The following is a 16,293-nucleotide window of genomic DNA, read 5'->3' as shown; positions in this document are numbered from 1 at the left end:
TGATTGACAGGATTAGGGGATTGGTGAATGGCAGGTCTGGCAGATGCTCTGGATGTGATGCTCTCACTTCAAAATGATGGAGGTTAACTCCCATGATGCACAGGGTCCTTGACAAACTTTAAAGAGGTTTGCTCCAAAATACAGGTGGATCTCATTAATCACAGTTCCATATATCCTCGGTTAGATAATAAGGACCCAACCGACCCAACCTCAATATCCATGGATACAAACGGATTAAAACCCACTCATCTGCAGTTCCTAGGTGGCCAAAATGACTACTATTTGGAGAAAGGAGGCATTTTGTGGATCATTTCGGGGGGGGGAGAAACACCTTTCTGTAATTTTTTTTTTTTGCAGAAAAATGGCGGATTTGGGATGGGGGGGGGCATTCCTGGACAGCTGAAGACCTGCAGAGCATGGTAGGGAACTTTATTTCAATTTATTTTGTAATTTTTTTTGGTTTTTCGCCCTTTTTCCAGCCTCCAGGAACCTCACCCCCAAATGTCCGTTGCCTTAATGCCTCATTATCCACAATTCTGTTATCTGTGGTTGTAGCAGAGAATGGAATCCCCATCCCTGTGAATAATGGGGTCCACCTGTATTACTCATCTATCCTATCCCAAGAACTTGTTGGAGCTAGGACCCTGGCAGCATCAGCTCTCAGCTGCAATGTCTCATAGTGATCACTGGGGGGCTTAGGGTAATGTACAAAAATGCTGGACTCCTCCCCTCTTTGCTCTTCCAGTGTTAGTCTCCATTTTGTCTCTCCATAGATGGCTGTTTGTTTTGGTCTCTCTCTTCAGCCATGAGCTAACGCTGAAATTAAGCTTCAGGCTTTTTCACATTTGTTTGTAACCTTTTCTTTAAATAAATCCTTGTAGTCCTTCAATACTAAAGAATAGTCTCAAGACCTTGCTTTGCCTCTTTCTCATCAAACTGGTTGTGCTTTGCTATTTGGGGACTGAACTGCCATTCCTCTCCTACAGAACTTAGGATGGGTTTCGGTACTAGCTCATAAGAGACGTATCTTTCTGTCTCTAAGGACTTTGTGTTTCCAGTTGTTTAAAACATAAACACTGAGAACATTAGGGTTTCTTTTCTTTAATTTCTTAAACTTTAGTGACTGTCAAGTCTGTAAGCAAATGCTGGATTAAATACTGACCTTTCGAATGTGTAAATTTACATATCAAATGCTGATTTATTTTAATGCCAACTGCTATTGCAGGTTTTTTCTTTAAAATGTACAAGCCATTCGTGGAGGTTGACAGCTAAGGAGTAAAATCATCAAATAAATCAAAATTTAGCTCACTGGAATGAATAAATGCTCAAAGGCAAAAAAGCAATGTATTTCTAAATGCAATCTTTACAAGATAAAAAGAGATTACTGTTGGGGCTCCATAGGCAGAGGTTGGGGACTACGGCTATTTACTTATTTATTCATTCAATTATTTACACAAACAGCTTGGATCACTGTGTTGAAACCAAGATTCCTAAGAATGCAGATGTTACAAAACTGGGATGCACATTAATTAATAATGAAATAGGCAGTTTACACATCCGACCGATTATTTAAATGTGAAGATTAACAAATTACAGAAGTAGATAAGTAGAGAATGAGGTTTCATGAGAAGAGAAAATGCCAGGGAGGAAGGATTAAAAGTGTGCCATAAATTACATGCTGCTATAATATGGTAATAAAGAGAATATATGGAGTAGCTTTTAATTAGATGTGCAACTGAAAATTTCAGGAAAGACACAGACCTGATCATGCCGATTCATATACAATGAATGAAATGCCTGTGAATCCAGAAGGTTCACAGAGCTCCCATTGCTTCCTCTGAGATATCAAACAAAAACTGAGGTCATTCACACAATCAAAAATTGTGTTCTACCCGGGTTTGGGGGCTGTGTGTGCTCCCAATGTTCAGTTGTGTGGAAGAGGAAAACCTGGGTAGAAGTGATTGTGGAACGCAAGGTAGGAGGAAAAGCAACAGCCCAACCTCATCTCACTCTCACCTGAGCCTTAAGCCTTCCTTCCTGTCACCAAGGATATACACCCCTTCTTGTACTCCATAATAGAAATCCATTGGAATGACAGATCTTTACCCCAAAGTAGCAGCCCTCCCCAGCCCAGGGCACTCTGGTCTTTCACTGTGCCCGTGTGAAAGGGGTGTGCCTGAAACAACAGAAAATGTTTCTGATTATAAAAGCCTCTCTCCCCCCCATATGGAGCTTTGGAACTTCATTCTCAATTACTGACAGTCACACTTCCACACATGGAGCTCCACCACTGGATCTTTGCTTATTTGCTTTGCACAGAATTCAATGATTCAGAATTTGCATTCAGAATTCATCGAGCACTTGCAGACATTAGCTTAGAGATAAGGGCCCCTGGAGGTTTAGTCGATGTGTCATTACTCCTTGTTGTGAAAGTTACACCAGAGGATTTCAAAGAACTGTTGCCACCATATTTCATTTGCATAAGGCACAGGAAGAAATTAGATTAGAGATAAGAGCTGACATTCTGAAAATATTTGATCATGGAAAGTCCCATTGAAACTAAAAAGACACATTAGGTACACCTAACGTCTTTTTAATTACAGCGGGACTTAGTTAGGATGGTGGCCAAGATCCTTCTTAATGTTCCATCTATACTAATAATAATATTGTTGGTATTTATTGTTTTAATAAATGTGGATTTAGTAAATTTTAAACTTTAAAGTGGATTTTAAACTTTATTGTTTCTAATGTGGTTTTTCTTAAATTGTCTTGACATGATATCATGAAAGGTGATAATGTGTTATAGAAATTTAACTCCGTGTGTGTTCATGTGTGCGCACACAAACACACTTTAAAACCAATTAAAAGCCTGCTCACAGCAAGCTCCAGAGAGGGACTCACTGACCACATTCACATGTAACATGGAGCCAGGGGTGAAGGGAACTCTGTTTTCAAAAAGTGTACATCTGAATGTAGGCACCTGCATTTCACCAGAAAATGGACCCCACAAATGCCCTGGGTTCCCCCAGACTGTGATTTGTAAATTCGGTTTGTAGTGAGGTCCGCGGCCTGTTATGTTACATTCGAATGCTGGCACCACAGTCTGTTTGCTTTGCAACGGGAATTGAGGGAGGAACCGCCTCCCTCTCTCTGGCTGCTATTGGCTGCCGGGACTGTCCTTCAGTAAAGAAGGAAGCCCAGACAGCCAGTTGCCCCTCCTCTCTGCAGTCAGCTCACTTGTTCACATACATGTGGGGCATTGCATCATGCAAGTAGATTTTATATTTTTATTTATTTATTTATATACCACCCTTCACCCTAAGACCCTGGGGTGGTTAACAACAAGAAAAGAACAATTCAATAAAAACTTAAATACAGAACAAATATAGCTAAAGGTTTAAAAAGAGGAAAGGACAACTCATTGGCCTAAAGACTGGATAAAGAGGGCAGTCTTCACTTTCCTCCTAAAGGCTTGGAGAGAGGGAGCTATGCTGGTCTCAGCTGAGACCAAGTTCCACAGCTAGGAAGAAGTAAGAAGGGCTCTGTCCCGTGTGCACAACCACAATATCTGTGATGCTAGGCAAGATCAATAGTCCATCTACTTCAGCATTCTGCCAACCAAACATAACCAGCCAGCTTCTGCAGGAAGATTCATACGTTTGAATTTCAAATATAAATATATATAAATACACATACACACACATTTATTTATTTATTTATTTGTATACAAAACTACACAAGAGCACCTTCTGCTCTTTTGAAATATGCTTCTGTATATGACTCCATCAGTTTGCCATATGCTATATTTCTAAGTAAGGGATTGAACAGGATGGAATGAGACTAGATAACCTAATGGCCTCAGTGCTTAGAGAATAATTCTGTAGATCCTTAAAACTTTTCCCTATCACTTTCAAACATGAGACTACCTCCATCAGACAACACAAACTCCCCATATCCAGAGCTTTCAAATCTAGGCAATCACTTAAAATGATATGCATTCAAAACAGGTAACGTTAGCTGAAGAGTTAACAATGATTAATGGAAACATAGGGTGTAAGCCTATGCCTACGGGCTGACATCCAGACGAACAAAGTGCTTGTGCACTGAAAACAGTCCTGTTAGCGCAGGAAGACTGTCTTGCTGTACAAAGCCACAGGGGTGCTCAAAATTGTACTGTTGCTCTATTGTGCAAAAGTTCCCTGCAAAAGTTAGGAGGTGTGTAACAGGTTGCATACCTTGTGGCACAAACATGTTTGCATTTGCACAAGATTCGTCTGGAACACAAGCTCCAGACTTAGCACAACTAGCTAGCACAACAGCCTTGTGCTAGCACTTCGTTAGTCTGAACATCAGCCACTTGCTTGGGAGTAGTTCCTTTGGAGTAAAGGTGCTTACGAGGATCACACTATGAATGTTATGAAAAGTTTAAAACAACAAATCAAGAGTGCTCAAATAAACCCCAAAAAGCAAATGGCACCCCCCTCCCCCAGGTTTTGACCATGTGTATGCTTTTCAGCAGTGTTGTAAGCTTTGGATCAATTTCCTTATTTCGCATGAGACAAAAATGCAATTATTTTTATGAGACACAGGAGAAGAACTGGAGATTCTGTAAAATGATAAAAGGCAGAAAGAGTATGATAGGGCTTTCTGTTTATTGGGGACGTAATTGCAGTTACTTTGGATAATAAAAAATCCTGGAAATTAAGATCTGAATCACACATAAATATAGCCATCGGATGGTGCTGTTAAAATTTCAAACCCACTACTCAACTGCAATCTAGGGATAAGTGCTTAACCACAAGCCTATGTACCTTTTCTGCTGTTGGAATAACGAATATAAGAGGGAGCGAAATGAAAAGAGTTTGCAATGCATTTCCCCCCCAGCATATCAAGCAGGTTTTCATAAGGAAGCAGTGGTCATCAATCACTACCTCATTACCAACCTGTCATCTGGGCTTAGGCTAAATGTATTCTGGCTTGCTGCCATACTAAATGTTCAATGAAACATCCTTAAGGCTCTCTACAAGTTCAGCTGAAGTCGCACATGCTATACATCAAAGAGGAACATTAGCATTATCATAGCTTAATAAATAGTGCCATTCCAGCAACGTAATCCTGTGTTCTAGAGCTATCTCCCATTCCCCAGTATTATGCAGCTTAAGTAAACAATCTTGCTGTCTCGTGTGATGTTTATTTAATGATAAATGCATGTAATGATAATTAGTCATACCAATACAGACCCTTTCCCTGCTGAAGAATATACATAGGCAAAATATATAATAAAACAGATTTTTTTAAAAAAGAAAAGAAATGCCTTATCATTTATTGCCCTAACTAGAGTTCCATGAAACCCAAATGGAACTGGAGATGGAACAATGGTTTCAGAGTTCAAGCAAAATGAAGTGTTCTTGAATTAACACAAAGTATACAGACAAGCTACCAGATAACCAATACAGCCCCAAAGGTCATGTAAGGGCAAATTCTACCAATTATATTTTATTTTACACCTGTGCCTCAAAGAATAATATTTTAAAAGTTCAAAAGCATGCAATGCCATTAAATAATTGTAAGTCCAAAGAATATATCACCAAGTTAGTGTTCATTCCCTGCAAGATTGCAGACAGGAGTGGGCTGCATGGACTTCATTCTTGACTGAAGGACAGCCTGGTAGCCAATCGCAGCTGGAGCAAGGGAAGACCTTCCTCCCTCAAAGCTTCCTCCCTCAACTCCAGTTGCCGCAGAGTGAGACTGCAGTGCCACATTCAGACATAATGCTGGCACCGCAAAAATGGAGGTATAAGTGGTGAAACTTATTACAAACCAAAGGTACAAATCAGAGTCTGGGGAGGGGAACCACAGGCCCATTTTCCATCTGAACTGTAGCTGCACACATTAGGACAGACAAAAATTTCAACCAGAAATTTCAGAAAATTTCAATCAGAAATTGCCCCTTGAATTCTGATGGTGTGTTACATGTGAATGCGGCCAGAGCCTTGCCATGTAACCCCTCTCAGAATTTATATTGTGTGCTGGTCTATTGCCATAACAGCAAACTTATGTACTTACTAATCTCACTGCAGCTCCCAAAGGTGATCCTGAAGTGTTGGGGCAACAACCAGAATAGCATGAAAGGTAACGTAGGTATTGCCTACAGAGGGGATAGATGAAAATCAGGGACCCCACCCCTCCAAGCATGAGTAGAAGTGCCTTCTGCCCATGAAATGACATCTTTGGATATTTGCCAAAGGTTTTACCCAACTTATCTGCAATGTTGTCTCTCACACAGGCTCTAAGATTGATCAGAAGCAATGTTACTATCTAGGCATCAGATTCGGAGGACTGAAAGGCCACTGAGAACTGGTCTCACTGGCTCACCCTCAACTGTATGATAACCTTCCAGATATTTATGAGAACCAGGCAATCTTCTAAAAGTCGTATAAGACTTAAAGTTTCAGTGCTTTTGGTAGTGAAACTCTGGCTGAGTATCTGTGTGTGTATGTGTGTGAATTTACTTTTATTCTTTCCAATAGGCTTTTACAATCTCAACATTGTCATCCATCCCAGGCTTTTGGGATGGAGCAAGCTAGAAATCAAATCCACTGATAAATCATTATCAAAGGTAATGCCTTTTAAAGATCATTTGAATTGAGTTCATAATGGCAATATCATTAATTTTACTTTTAGACAGACATGGTTATTTATTTATTTTTAAATCCACTTAGCAAAATTTGATAAGAGATTGAGCCAAGAGGAGCTTTACAAAACCTGTAGATATTTAAGATGAAAAAATTAGTTTGGCTATTTAAAAAAAAAACCTGTTCGGACCAGGGAATTGGGGAAATGTAGCAGCTAAAGGTTTTATGTTTTGTGCTCATAACCAAAGCTACAAACACATGCATTTAAAAGATTCAACCTGGCAAGTGACGAGACCATATTGTTGCATAGTTAAAATGGGAACAATGGGAAAAATTCATACTGAGCTCCAATTTCCAGCACAGTTTTAAACAGACAGCAGATAAAATGTGAATGCAGACAAGCATGTTGTGCACCTCCCAGAAACTGTCAAACTTAGTTGCCTGGGGACACAAGCTTGCAGTAACCTAGAATGCAAAATTTATTTATTAATTAAAATTTTCTTATATACTGTCTCCTCCAAAGACTCTAGGCAGTGGACAACAATACCAATCACAATTTAAAAAAAATTATAAAATAAATTAAATTAAAGGGCAAATGCCTGGCGAAACAGGCAGGTCTTAACAAGGGCCTTAAAAGCAGCTAGTGAGGGAGCTGAATTAATCGGGGGGGGGTGTTCCAAAGAAGAGGGGCGGCCACAGAGAAGGTCCTCCTATGGAGGAGATTCTAAAACACCTGACTGGAAGTTTAGAGGTCTTAAAAAGGTGTACATATTGGGGCAGCGGGGGAGTGCATGCATCCTGCACCCAGGCCTTGGAGTCAGATTCCATTGTGGTGACTATTTTCTAGGCATAAGAACAATGTTCTAAGACGGTGTGCATAATTGCAATGTGTGCCTAGATGGCTCGTGCTTGTCAGCCAACATCACTCAAAACCTATGTGTATGATTACATGTTCTTACTACAACTACAAAATCATGATACAGAGCTCACGTGCAACCTGGAATGGAAATATGTGCAAGCAGCTGTACAGGAAGCATGGAAAGAAGCAGCCTAACCTAGACATGCCTCCCATGTTTGCATTTGGTACACAGTATTTTCAATATTAGCAGTAGTTAACAGCAAACTTAGAAAGGCCTATGGCCTATTAGAGGCCAACACAATGTGTTCTCACATCTATTCCCTTGAGTGAGAAAACCTCTTTCAACCCTGGAGAATGTATTCCTCCTAAGGGTATAAAATCTACTTTCCACTACTTCAGCCAGCACTTCAGGCTGACAGAAAGGGAGGTGGGATCTGCTAATATAATAATAATAATAATAATAATAATAATAATAATAATAATAATAATAATAATGCAATATCTGTAACTCTTCTTTAGTTATCCTAGACCCTTGGAAAGGGCCTGATAATTAAAGAACCAAATCCAGTCAATAACATCTGGTAGACTGTGTGTAAATAGCATAACAACAACAACCTTGAGAAACTGCAAGTCTTGCGCTTATATTTTCCTCTGTTGTCTTTACTCTGTTTTTAATTAATTGTGTTGTAAGCCGCCATGAATTCATCCATAGAGAATGGCAGCATATAACTCTTTTAAATTAAATTAAAATAAAATAAATAGAATGCGAACCATGTTATTGTGAGCAAACAATTCAATACTACAGATTTATTTTTGTCATCCTTGTAACACAAATAGCAACATCGGAAATGTTTGAATTTGCCTCAGAAAAAATCTCATGTAAGGACAATTATTTAAAGCATTCAGCAAGGAAACGTATGGGCTTTGTTTTTCTGCTATGGCTACAATTTTCCTCTGACCTCCTTGCCAATGGATGTGGTGCAATCTCTCTCCCCATCTTCCCACAGGTGAGATGAAGAGGTTGCAAAACAAATTTTCTGAACTTTAATCCTAAGGCAGGTAAACTGCTGCTGGATCATTACAGTTCTCAAAGACCCTAAGCCAAGACACTGACATGGAGACATCTGCTAATACCTGCTTGCCAAGATACTGAGTTGCCTGCTAAGTGATAACATTTAGTCCCCTCAGATTAGAGGCAACAGATGCGTAAGGATCTCCCCCAGCTAGACTTTGCTTCCAGCACCTTCAACATGTTTCTTCAATTATACATTACAGGAGTGACTGCACAGCAGTATACCCATAAACTCTAACTACCTAATTCTTCTCTTTCCAAAATTTACAAGGGTCAAGATACTGCTGAAGCCCATAGGACATTAGTGTGCAGCTGTTCTTCCATATGTTCTCTAGGATTACATCTGTTACAGAGATAATCCCAAGGCATGGTGGTTGGCATAACCTGACACTACATTTCTAATCAGGTTGGAGGTTGAAAAGTCATTCCTCTATCATACTTAGGATTCGGGTTATTTTGGGAAGGCAACTGGTGTTATTGCTAGAGCAAAACCATGTAAAACCTTGTGAAAAGATTTAAATACAGTTTGGTTTTATAAATCGAAATAGATAAAATCTTATGTTTGATTTAGGACACAATAAAAGCAGTGTAAACACAAGCAGAACTGAGGACAATCTGATCAAAATCAATGACTGAGAAAAGTTTAAATGTCTCTGTTGAACATACTGGTAATCTTGCTTTCCCATTTAAAGGACAACAATCTTCTCCCACACTCTCCATGACACTGTTGTTGTTGTTGTTTTTGCACTGGAAGGTTTGTTTAAGGCATTTTCCAGACTGGGGCTTAACTGTGGGAGGAAGTGCTGTAAGTCAGAACAAGACAAGCACGTATAAGCGTAAATCAGTTCAGAACGAACACATTGCTGCCTTTTATTTTGGTTCATTACGGTTTTTCTTCCTTCAGATTTCCCTTATCCATTCCACCAATTTCTATCCAAAAAGAGTTGTAGAGGAGGCAGCCCCTGCCCTCTGCTCTGATTGGCACATTCACCAGTGCTCACATAATGAAAAGAGCTTGTGCATGCACTTCCACGGTGCCTGCAGGTCCCCCCAAATGTAATTTTCTTTCTTAAAAAAAAAATCACAATGTTCTTGCACAGCAACTGCACACTAGCTCAATGGGGAGATCCACCTACTATAATGGGGCACTAACACCAAACCACATTTTAAAAAGCTATCATATTTTTATACAGCCTGATTTGGGCATCTCTAGGCAGTGTACAGAATTTAAAAACACAACAAATATGAAACAGAGTAAAAACAGTTAAAATTCATAAAATAAAAAATAAAAACAATCTAATAAGATATAACAAATTAAACAATTTAAAATTTTAATTTAAAATTAAATTGTTTAATTTGTTATATCTTATGATTGTTTTTATTTTTTATTTTATGAAATATTAACTGTTTTTCTCTGTTTCATATTTGTTGTGTTAAAATTAACTGCTTTAAAATTAACTGAAATTAATTTTAGTTAAAAGCTTGAGAAAACAGGTATGTCTTGAGGATCTTTCTATAAACAGAGAAGGAAATGCTCTTATTTTAACAGAGAGCATATTCCAAAGCCCCGGGCAGCCACAAAGAAGGCCTGGTCCCGAGTCGCTACGAAACGAGCCGGTGACAATCGTAACTGGGACCTCTCTAGGTGATTTAAATAGCCAACAGAGTTCATGACAAAGAAGATGTGCTCATAAGTAGTACCCTGTACCCAAGCTGTTAAGGGCTTTATAGGTAATAACCAGCATTTTGCTTTAACCAGTGCTATTTTGTATTTCGCTTAAAACATATTGGCAGCCAGTGCAGTCCTTTTAAAATCAGCGTTATGTGGTCCCTTTGGGTTGTCCCAGAGACTGTCACATTCTATACCAATTGTATTTTCCATACTATGTATAAAGGCAGACCCATGTAGAGTGCATTACAGTAGTCAAGTCTAGAGGTTACCAGCACATGCACCACTGTTTTAAGGTTGTTTATCTCCAGAAATGGAGATAGCTGAGGTATCAACCAAAGCTAATTAAAAGCACTTCTGGCCACTACCTCAACCTGAGGAACCAGAGAGAGTTTGGGATCCCGGAGCACGCCCAAGCTACAATCCTGATCATTCAAGGGGAGTGTAATCCCATCAAGAACAGGCAGCTCTAAACCATCTCTCAGGTCCCAACCCCCCACAGTCAGTACCTCTGTCTTATTTGGATTCAAGTTCAGTTTGTTATCCCTTATCCAGCCCATTACCGACAACAGGAAGGCATTTAGCAAAATTACACCATTTCCTGATGAAGTTCATTGATAACACCCTGCACCAAACCTCATGATGATCTCTCCCAGCAGTTTCATGTAGGTGTTAAAAAGCATTGGAAACAGTATGGAGCCCTGTGTGACTCCAGACTTTAGTTCTCGCTTTGCAGAACAGCAGTCTCCAAGCAACATCAACTGGAATCTACCAGAGAGGTAGGAAGAGAACCACTATAAAACAGTGCTACCTATTTTTGATGGTATAGAAAGCAGTCGAGAGATCCAAAAGGATTAGCAGAATCACATTCTGTCGACAGTCAACTGGAGATCTTCCATCAGGCTGACCAAGGCAGTCTCAAACCCATAGCCTACTTGAAAGCTTGTTTGAAATGGAAAGCTGGTTTGAAATTGAAACTAAATAATCTGTAATCCAAAACTGCCTAGAGCTGAGAAGCCACCACCTGCTCACTCATCTTGCCCAACCAAGGAAGATTAGAAACAGGTCTGTAATTAGCTAATTCTGAGGGATCGAATGCAGGTTTCTTCGAATAAGGTCTAATATTAGCCTCTTTAAGACAAGGAGGCATCCTGCTGTCCCTCAGAGAAGCATTTATAATATTTACCAGAGTCTCTCTGATAATATCATTACCAGATGAGATAATCCAAGCTGGGCAAGGGAACAGCCTATAGGACGCACAGTCCGAAGCAGTTTGTCCACATCCTCAGGAGTCACAAACTGAAAGTGACCCATTCTAATACTATAAGAGGAGTTGCTGGACTCCTCTACAATCGGCTCTGCAGTAACTGTGGATTCCAGTTTGGAGTGAATATGAGAGATTCTATTTGCAAAAATGTCATTGGAGACATCAGTGTCTTCAATGTTTTCTTGTCTCTCTGGGGAAGGGGGCCAGGGAGTGGGAAGTCTTAATGGAACTGCTCCAGGGTGATTGGTAAACACCCTAAAAAATGTGTTCAGGCTTTGTGTGGGGAAATTAGCTCTGGGTAGGACAGTTCCAACTCAGATTAAATTTACACAAAATTGTGGACCCATGAAATAACTGGACTGAGGCAAGCTTGAAGTTTCAAAAATCAAAAGAAGGGTTTATTGAAGAAATAGTTACAGTGGAAAGAAATGTGTGGTTAAAGCAATCCTATTAAACACACGTTCAAATGCAAAGAGGCGTATTAGGTTAAAGTCCTAATTGTATGAATTCCTAGGTGGGCTAGAGAAAGAGTCTTAGAGAAGGAGGCGGCTAGATTTAAGGAAAAGGAGCAGGGACACAGATGGGTTGAGCAAGGGGCAAATGTTCACATTATCTGATCTTCTACTGGCGCAGAAACCTCGGGGTTGCCTGAACAACCAAGGGACCTCGTACCTCAGGGACCGCACGGCCAGAAGCAGGGGTGAGAAGATCGGAGGGGTTCAATGACAGAGGTGAATCCATGAAGGTGCCTCCTCTTTGGAACCAGCTTCCTTTGTTAATGAAGAACACTGGGCAGATCAGGTTTGGCTAGGGAACTGATCTGGAAATTGGCATGAAATGCTGGACACAGCCTGGTAAGATGGCATGTTAGCATCAGATTTCCCAAGCTGTTAGTAACACCAAGGTGTTAGTGGTGTGCAAACAGGTTCGACGTTGAACGTGTTCAGGAGTCTACTCAGGTATCCCAGCATGGGGAAGATATGAGGCGAGCTCACTTTCAATTTGGTTCTTTTGCAGCTGCTAAATCTAGGGGTACCTGTCCCACTGCTTACTGAGTGACTGTTCCCCAATATGCCAAGAAATGGGGAACTCATGATGCTGTGAGGCTCCTGAGCATGTCAAAAATGAGACCCATTCATCTGCAGTCTCAAACATAAGCAGAGAGCCTGAAGAAGAAAAAGCAGTGCTAGCAACAGAAGCTTCCCACAGGAATGCTCCTTATCCATTCTTACAGTCACCTGGAGAACGTAAAAAATAATAATGTTCCTTTGGTGTTCCTGTAAAAGAACACCAGTACAATGGGAAGATCTGCAATGGGAAGATCTGCTACATCACTATCTCACTGAGAAAAATCTCGCATGGGATAGCAGGGCAGCAGGCATATCCCCTCCCCTCTCTGCCCTCCCGAGTCACCACGGAACAGTTATTACTTTTGCCTCCCTTTATGAAAGGAAACTTAGCTGGGTTACTCGGATGTACAGGTGTTCTTGCACAAGAACACTGTAGAGAGGTGTGTGTGTGTGTGTGTGTATACACACACACATCCATAAATACCTCCCCCAAATGCTCCAACTAGAAGGGAACATGGGCTTTCCAACCCCGACAAGACCACTCAAACTCTAATTTTTCTGAGTAAAGGTAAAGTGTGCTGTCAAGTCGATTTCGACTCCTGGCACCCATAGAGCCCTGTGGTTTTCTTTTGGTAGAATACAGGAGGAGTTTACCATTGCCTCCTCCCATACAGTATGAGATGATGCCTTTCAGCGTCTTCCTATATCGCTGCTGCCTGATATAGTACCGTACCAGCGGTGATTCAAACTAACAACCTTCTGCTTGTTAGTCAAGCATTTCCCCCGCTGCGCAATTAGGTGGCTTCAGGCATATAATCTATCTCCATCTTCCCCCACATCCCCCCCACTATGGAGCATGAAGTAGCTCGACCTTCTCATTCTGGTGCACTGCTGTTAAAGCACTAGACATATGCTGTACCTGGGGAGAGATCCTCCGAGTGACTGGAAAGGCTGGGCTAAGTGTTCGCAATAATGAGGAGGCTCTCTCCTCAATAACATCATTTATTCTACAGACAACTGCTCTATTAGTGGGCAAGGTGAGGGCAGCGTCTTATGGAATACTCCTGTTTCCCCTCTACCCAAGAATACTGCAGCCCGTACAATAATGACTAAAGATGATCCATATGTTTGGAAAGCATCGAATATGTTCTCTTGGATCAGTATTAACTGAAGCTGAAAAGTGTGAAGGCTGGAGAGCATCCATTGAAAGCATAGATTCAATGTTTCAAAGACTTTATGTTTATGGTATTTTTCATTTCTACTTGTAGATGAAATATCATTGTAAAAAGATGTGTCTTATCCCTTGGTGGAAAACGGGGTCAATTGCACCCCATTTAAAGTTTCAACAATAATAAAACTTGGCAGTCAGTGTTCTTCCAGGCCAAGATCAACTTTAATGAAGTTAAGTGCCCTGGAATGTTTCATTCACCACCCCACTGTAATATTGTCTAAACACATCTTTTAAAAAAAAATTAATATGGACATGTACTTATGGTACTAGGAGTCAAAGAAAGCAGTTAAGGCAGAGCTACAATATAGGAAAGCAGATGAAGAAGAAAAATAGTTGGTGGGGAAGGGATGGCATTATTCTGTAAACATCCAAAACATCCAGTTTTGCCACCGAAACACTGTAATAGCTTCTGGGCGTAAAAAACCTAACTGGGAATATTTACCCTTCCCTGGGTAAAAAGGAAAATGTGTCAAGAGTAAGCTGTGCAACAAGGAGATGCAGGGCAGCCTGCAGCAGCAATGAGTAAAAGGTTTTAACTGAAGCTGAAAAATTAAAAAAAATATATTATTATGCTATTTACACACAGTCTACCAGATGTTATTGACTGGATTTGGTACTCTAATTATCGGGCCCTTTCCAAGAAATCCTTTCTTTAGTTGTTGTTGTTATTAACAACCTTTTATTATTAATTATGGCCATAATAAAGTGGATAATGATGAGTATTAATTATTATTTAATAATAATCTTTTATTATTATTTATTACTTGATAAAAAGATATATACTATTCCCTAAATTAGTAAAAATCAAATTATCTAAAGAATTGCAAAAGTATACCCTCCAAGATGTTGTAAATGCTCTACTGAGCTGTAAATTAGCATGCTTTACTGATCAGATTTGTGCCATTGTTTAAGGAATATATGATTTAAACTGAGGCGTTTGGGTTTTTTTTGGTGATTTAAATTATGTTTTAAATCTCTGATTTAAATCACCTTGATTTGAATCAATTCACCCTGGGCTGAACATGCAAGATCTCCTAGATTCTAATGGAGTAACTTATCACTCCTCACAAGCATGTCTACAAACGGTTTGATGATATATAGTACCCCAAGGAGACTAAAAATGTATTGTATCAAACTGGTATTGGAATAACAAGTAACCCCAAATTAACCAAACATTTTAAAATCCTGGGGTTGCACTAAGCATGTCACCAACTGCACAGTAAAACATCAACACCTTATTTACCATGTCACTGTTTAAGGGAATGAGTAAAGAAACAAGGAAGACACTGAGGTGTTATTAGCATTACTAATATAAGTAAGATATTGTGTATTTAGCCTTTATGCTCCTTTCTCACAAGACATGGAAGGATTAGGCTCTGGTCTAAGCATTTACAGACACAAAGCATGCTTGCACTAATATGACAGCATTTTGTGGGGTCATTTTGCATTGCAAGTGCCCGGTACTTTGATTTCCTCATGCAATCTAATAGATCTCATGCAATCTAATAGGTTGATTCACCAATATTTGTATTAATAATAAGGGCACTTTTGGACATTATGAGGGGGTGGCAGATGAAACACCACCTCATTAAGGTTGATCCTAAACTGGAAAGCAGAGTTACAGAACACCAGACACATTTTATTAATTTCTTTCCTCCTCAAATGGGATGTGATCCACCTCAATGTCTACCGAGAGTTAATATGGATTAAAAATGTCTAGAATTAGGTATATCTTCCTTATAAAAGCAAACTATTTACACATGAGCAAAATATTCCCAATACACCTGCAGAATAAAACCAGACACACCAGGCAGCATTCAGACCTTTAGCAGAGCAGAAACACTTTCCATTCACAGGAGCACTACTGACATGCAAAAGGTCCTTCCTCTCACATTAGGACCGTTGCTTGACCACAATGCTTCTTCTGTGAATGGAAGCAGCTTCTGTTCTCCTAAAGCTCTGAATACTGCCTACTAGCAATAGCTGTGCAAATACTGAGTTGAAGCAAAATAATGCAATCTCAGAAATTTCAAGACAATGTTTTTTACTGTCATACACTAAAATATTATATAAGTGTGTTCTTGCACCAAATCATCTCCTGTCACAGTATCAGTCCCAATATAATCCAGATTATAGTTCACATTATAGTTCAATCTTGCCAACAGATTGGAAGAGGTCAGTCTACATACCCATACCAAAGAAAGGAAACTTAACAGATTGTGCAAACCATCGCACAATATCCTTAATTTCACATGCTAGCAAAATAATGCTCAGGATCATCCAACGCAGATTAGAGCCCTATGTGGAAAGGGAAATGCTGGATGTTCAAACTGGTTTCAGAAAAGGCCGGGGAACAAGAGACATTATTGCTGATGCATGCTGGATAACTGAAAAAGCCAGAGAATACCAGGAAGAAGTCAATATGTGCTTTATTGACTACAGAAAAGCCTTTGATTGCATTGACCATGTCAAGTTGTGAAATATCCTTAG

At 39.8% G+C, this 16,293-nt stretch overlaps 1 protein-coding gene across 20 annotated transcripts in view; it reads right to left on the bottom strand.

Moving 5' to 3' along the window:
* DPYD (dihydropyrimidine dehydrogenase) overlaps positions 1–16,293 on the bottom strand; it is a 773,239-nt gene that overhangs the window by 460,547 nt on the left and 296,399 nt on the right. Inside the window, exon 10 of one of the 20 annotated variants that reach the window (XM_053242823.1) lies at positions 8,234–9,369. The exons of 18 other annotated variants lie outside the window; for them this stretch is intronic. In XM_053242823.1, the coding sequence (XP_053098798.1) occupies positions 9,134–9,369 (236 nt within the window). In that variant the 3' untranslated portion in view covers positions 8,234–9,133. Of the gene's footprint in view, positions 1–8,233; positions 9,370–16,293 lie in introns of those variants that run through there. One more of the 20 variants, XM_053242824.1, reaches the window with a different exon arrangement.

The sequence above is a fragment of the Hemicordylus capensis genome, chromosome 4 (assembly GCF_027244095.1).
Source record: "Hemicordylus capensis ecotype Gifberg chromosome 4, rHemCap1.1.pri, whole genome shotgun sequence".
Classification (NCBI taxonomy): domain Eukaryota; kingdom Metazoa; phylum Chordata; class Lepidosauria; order Squamata; family Cordylidae; genus Hemicordylus; species Hemicordylus capensis.
The sequence above is the reverse complement of the archived record's forward strand: the minus strand, read 5'-3'. Positions and strand labels throughout refer to the sequence as shown.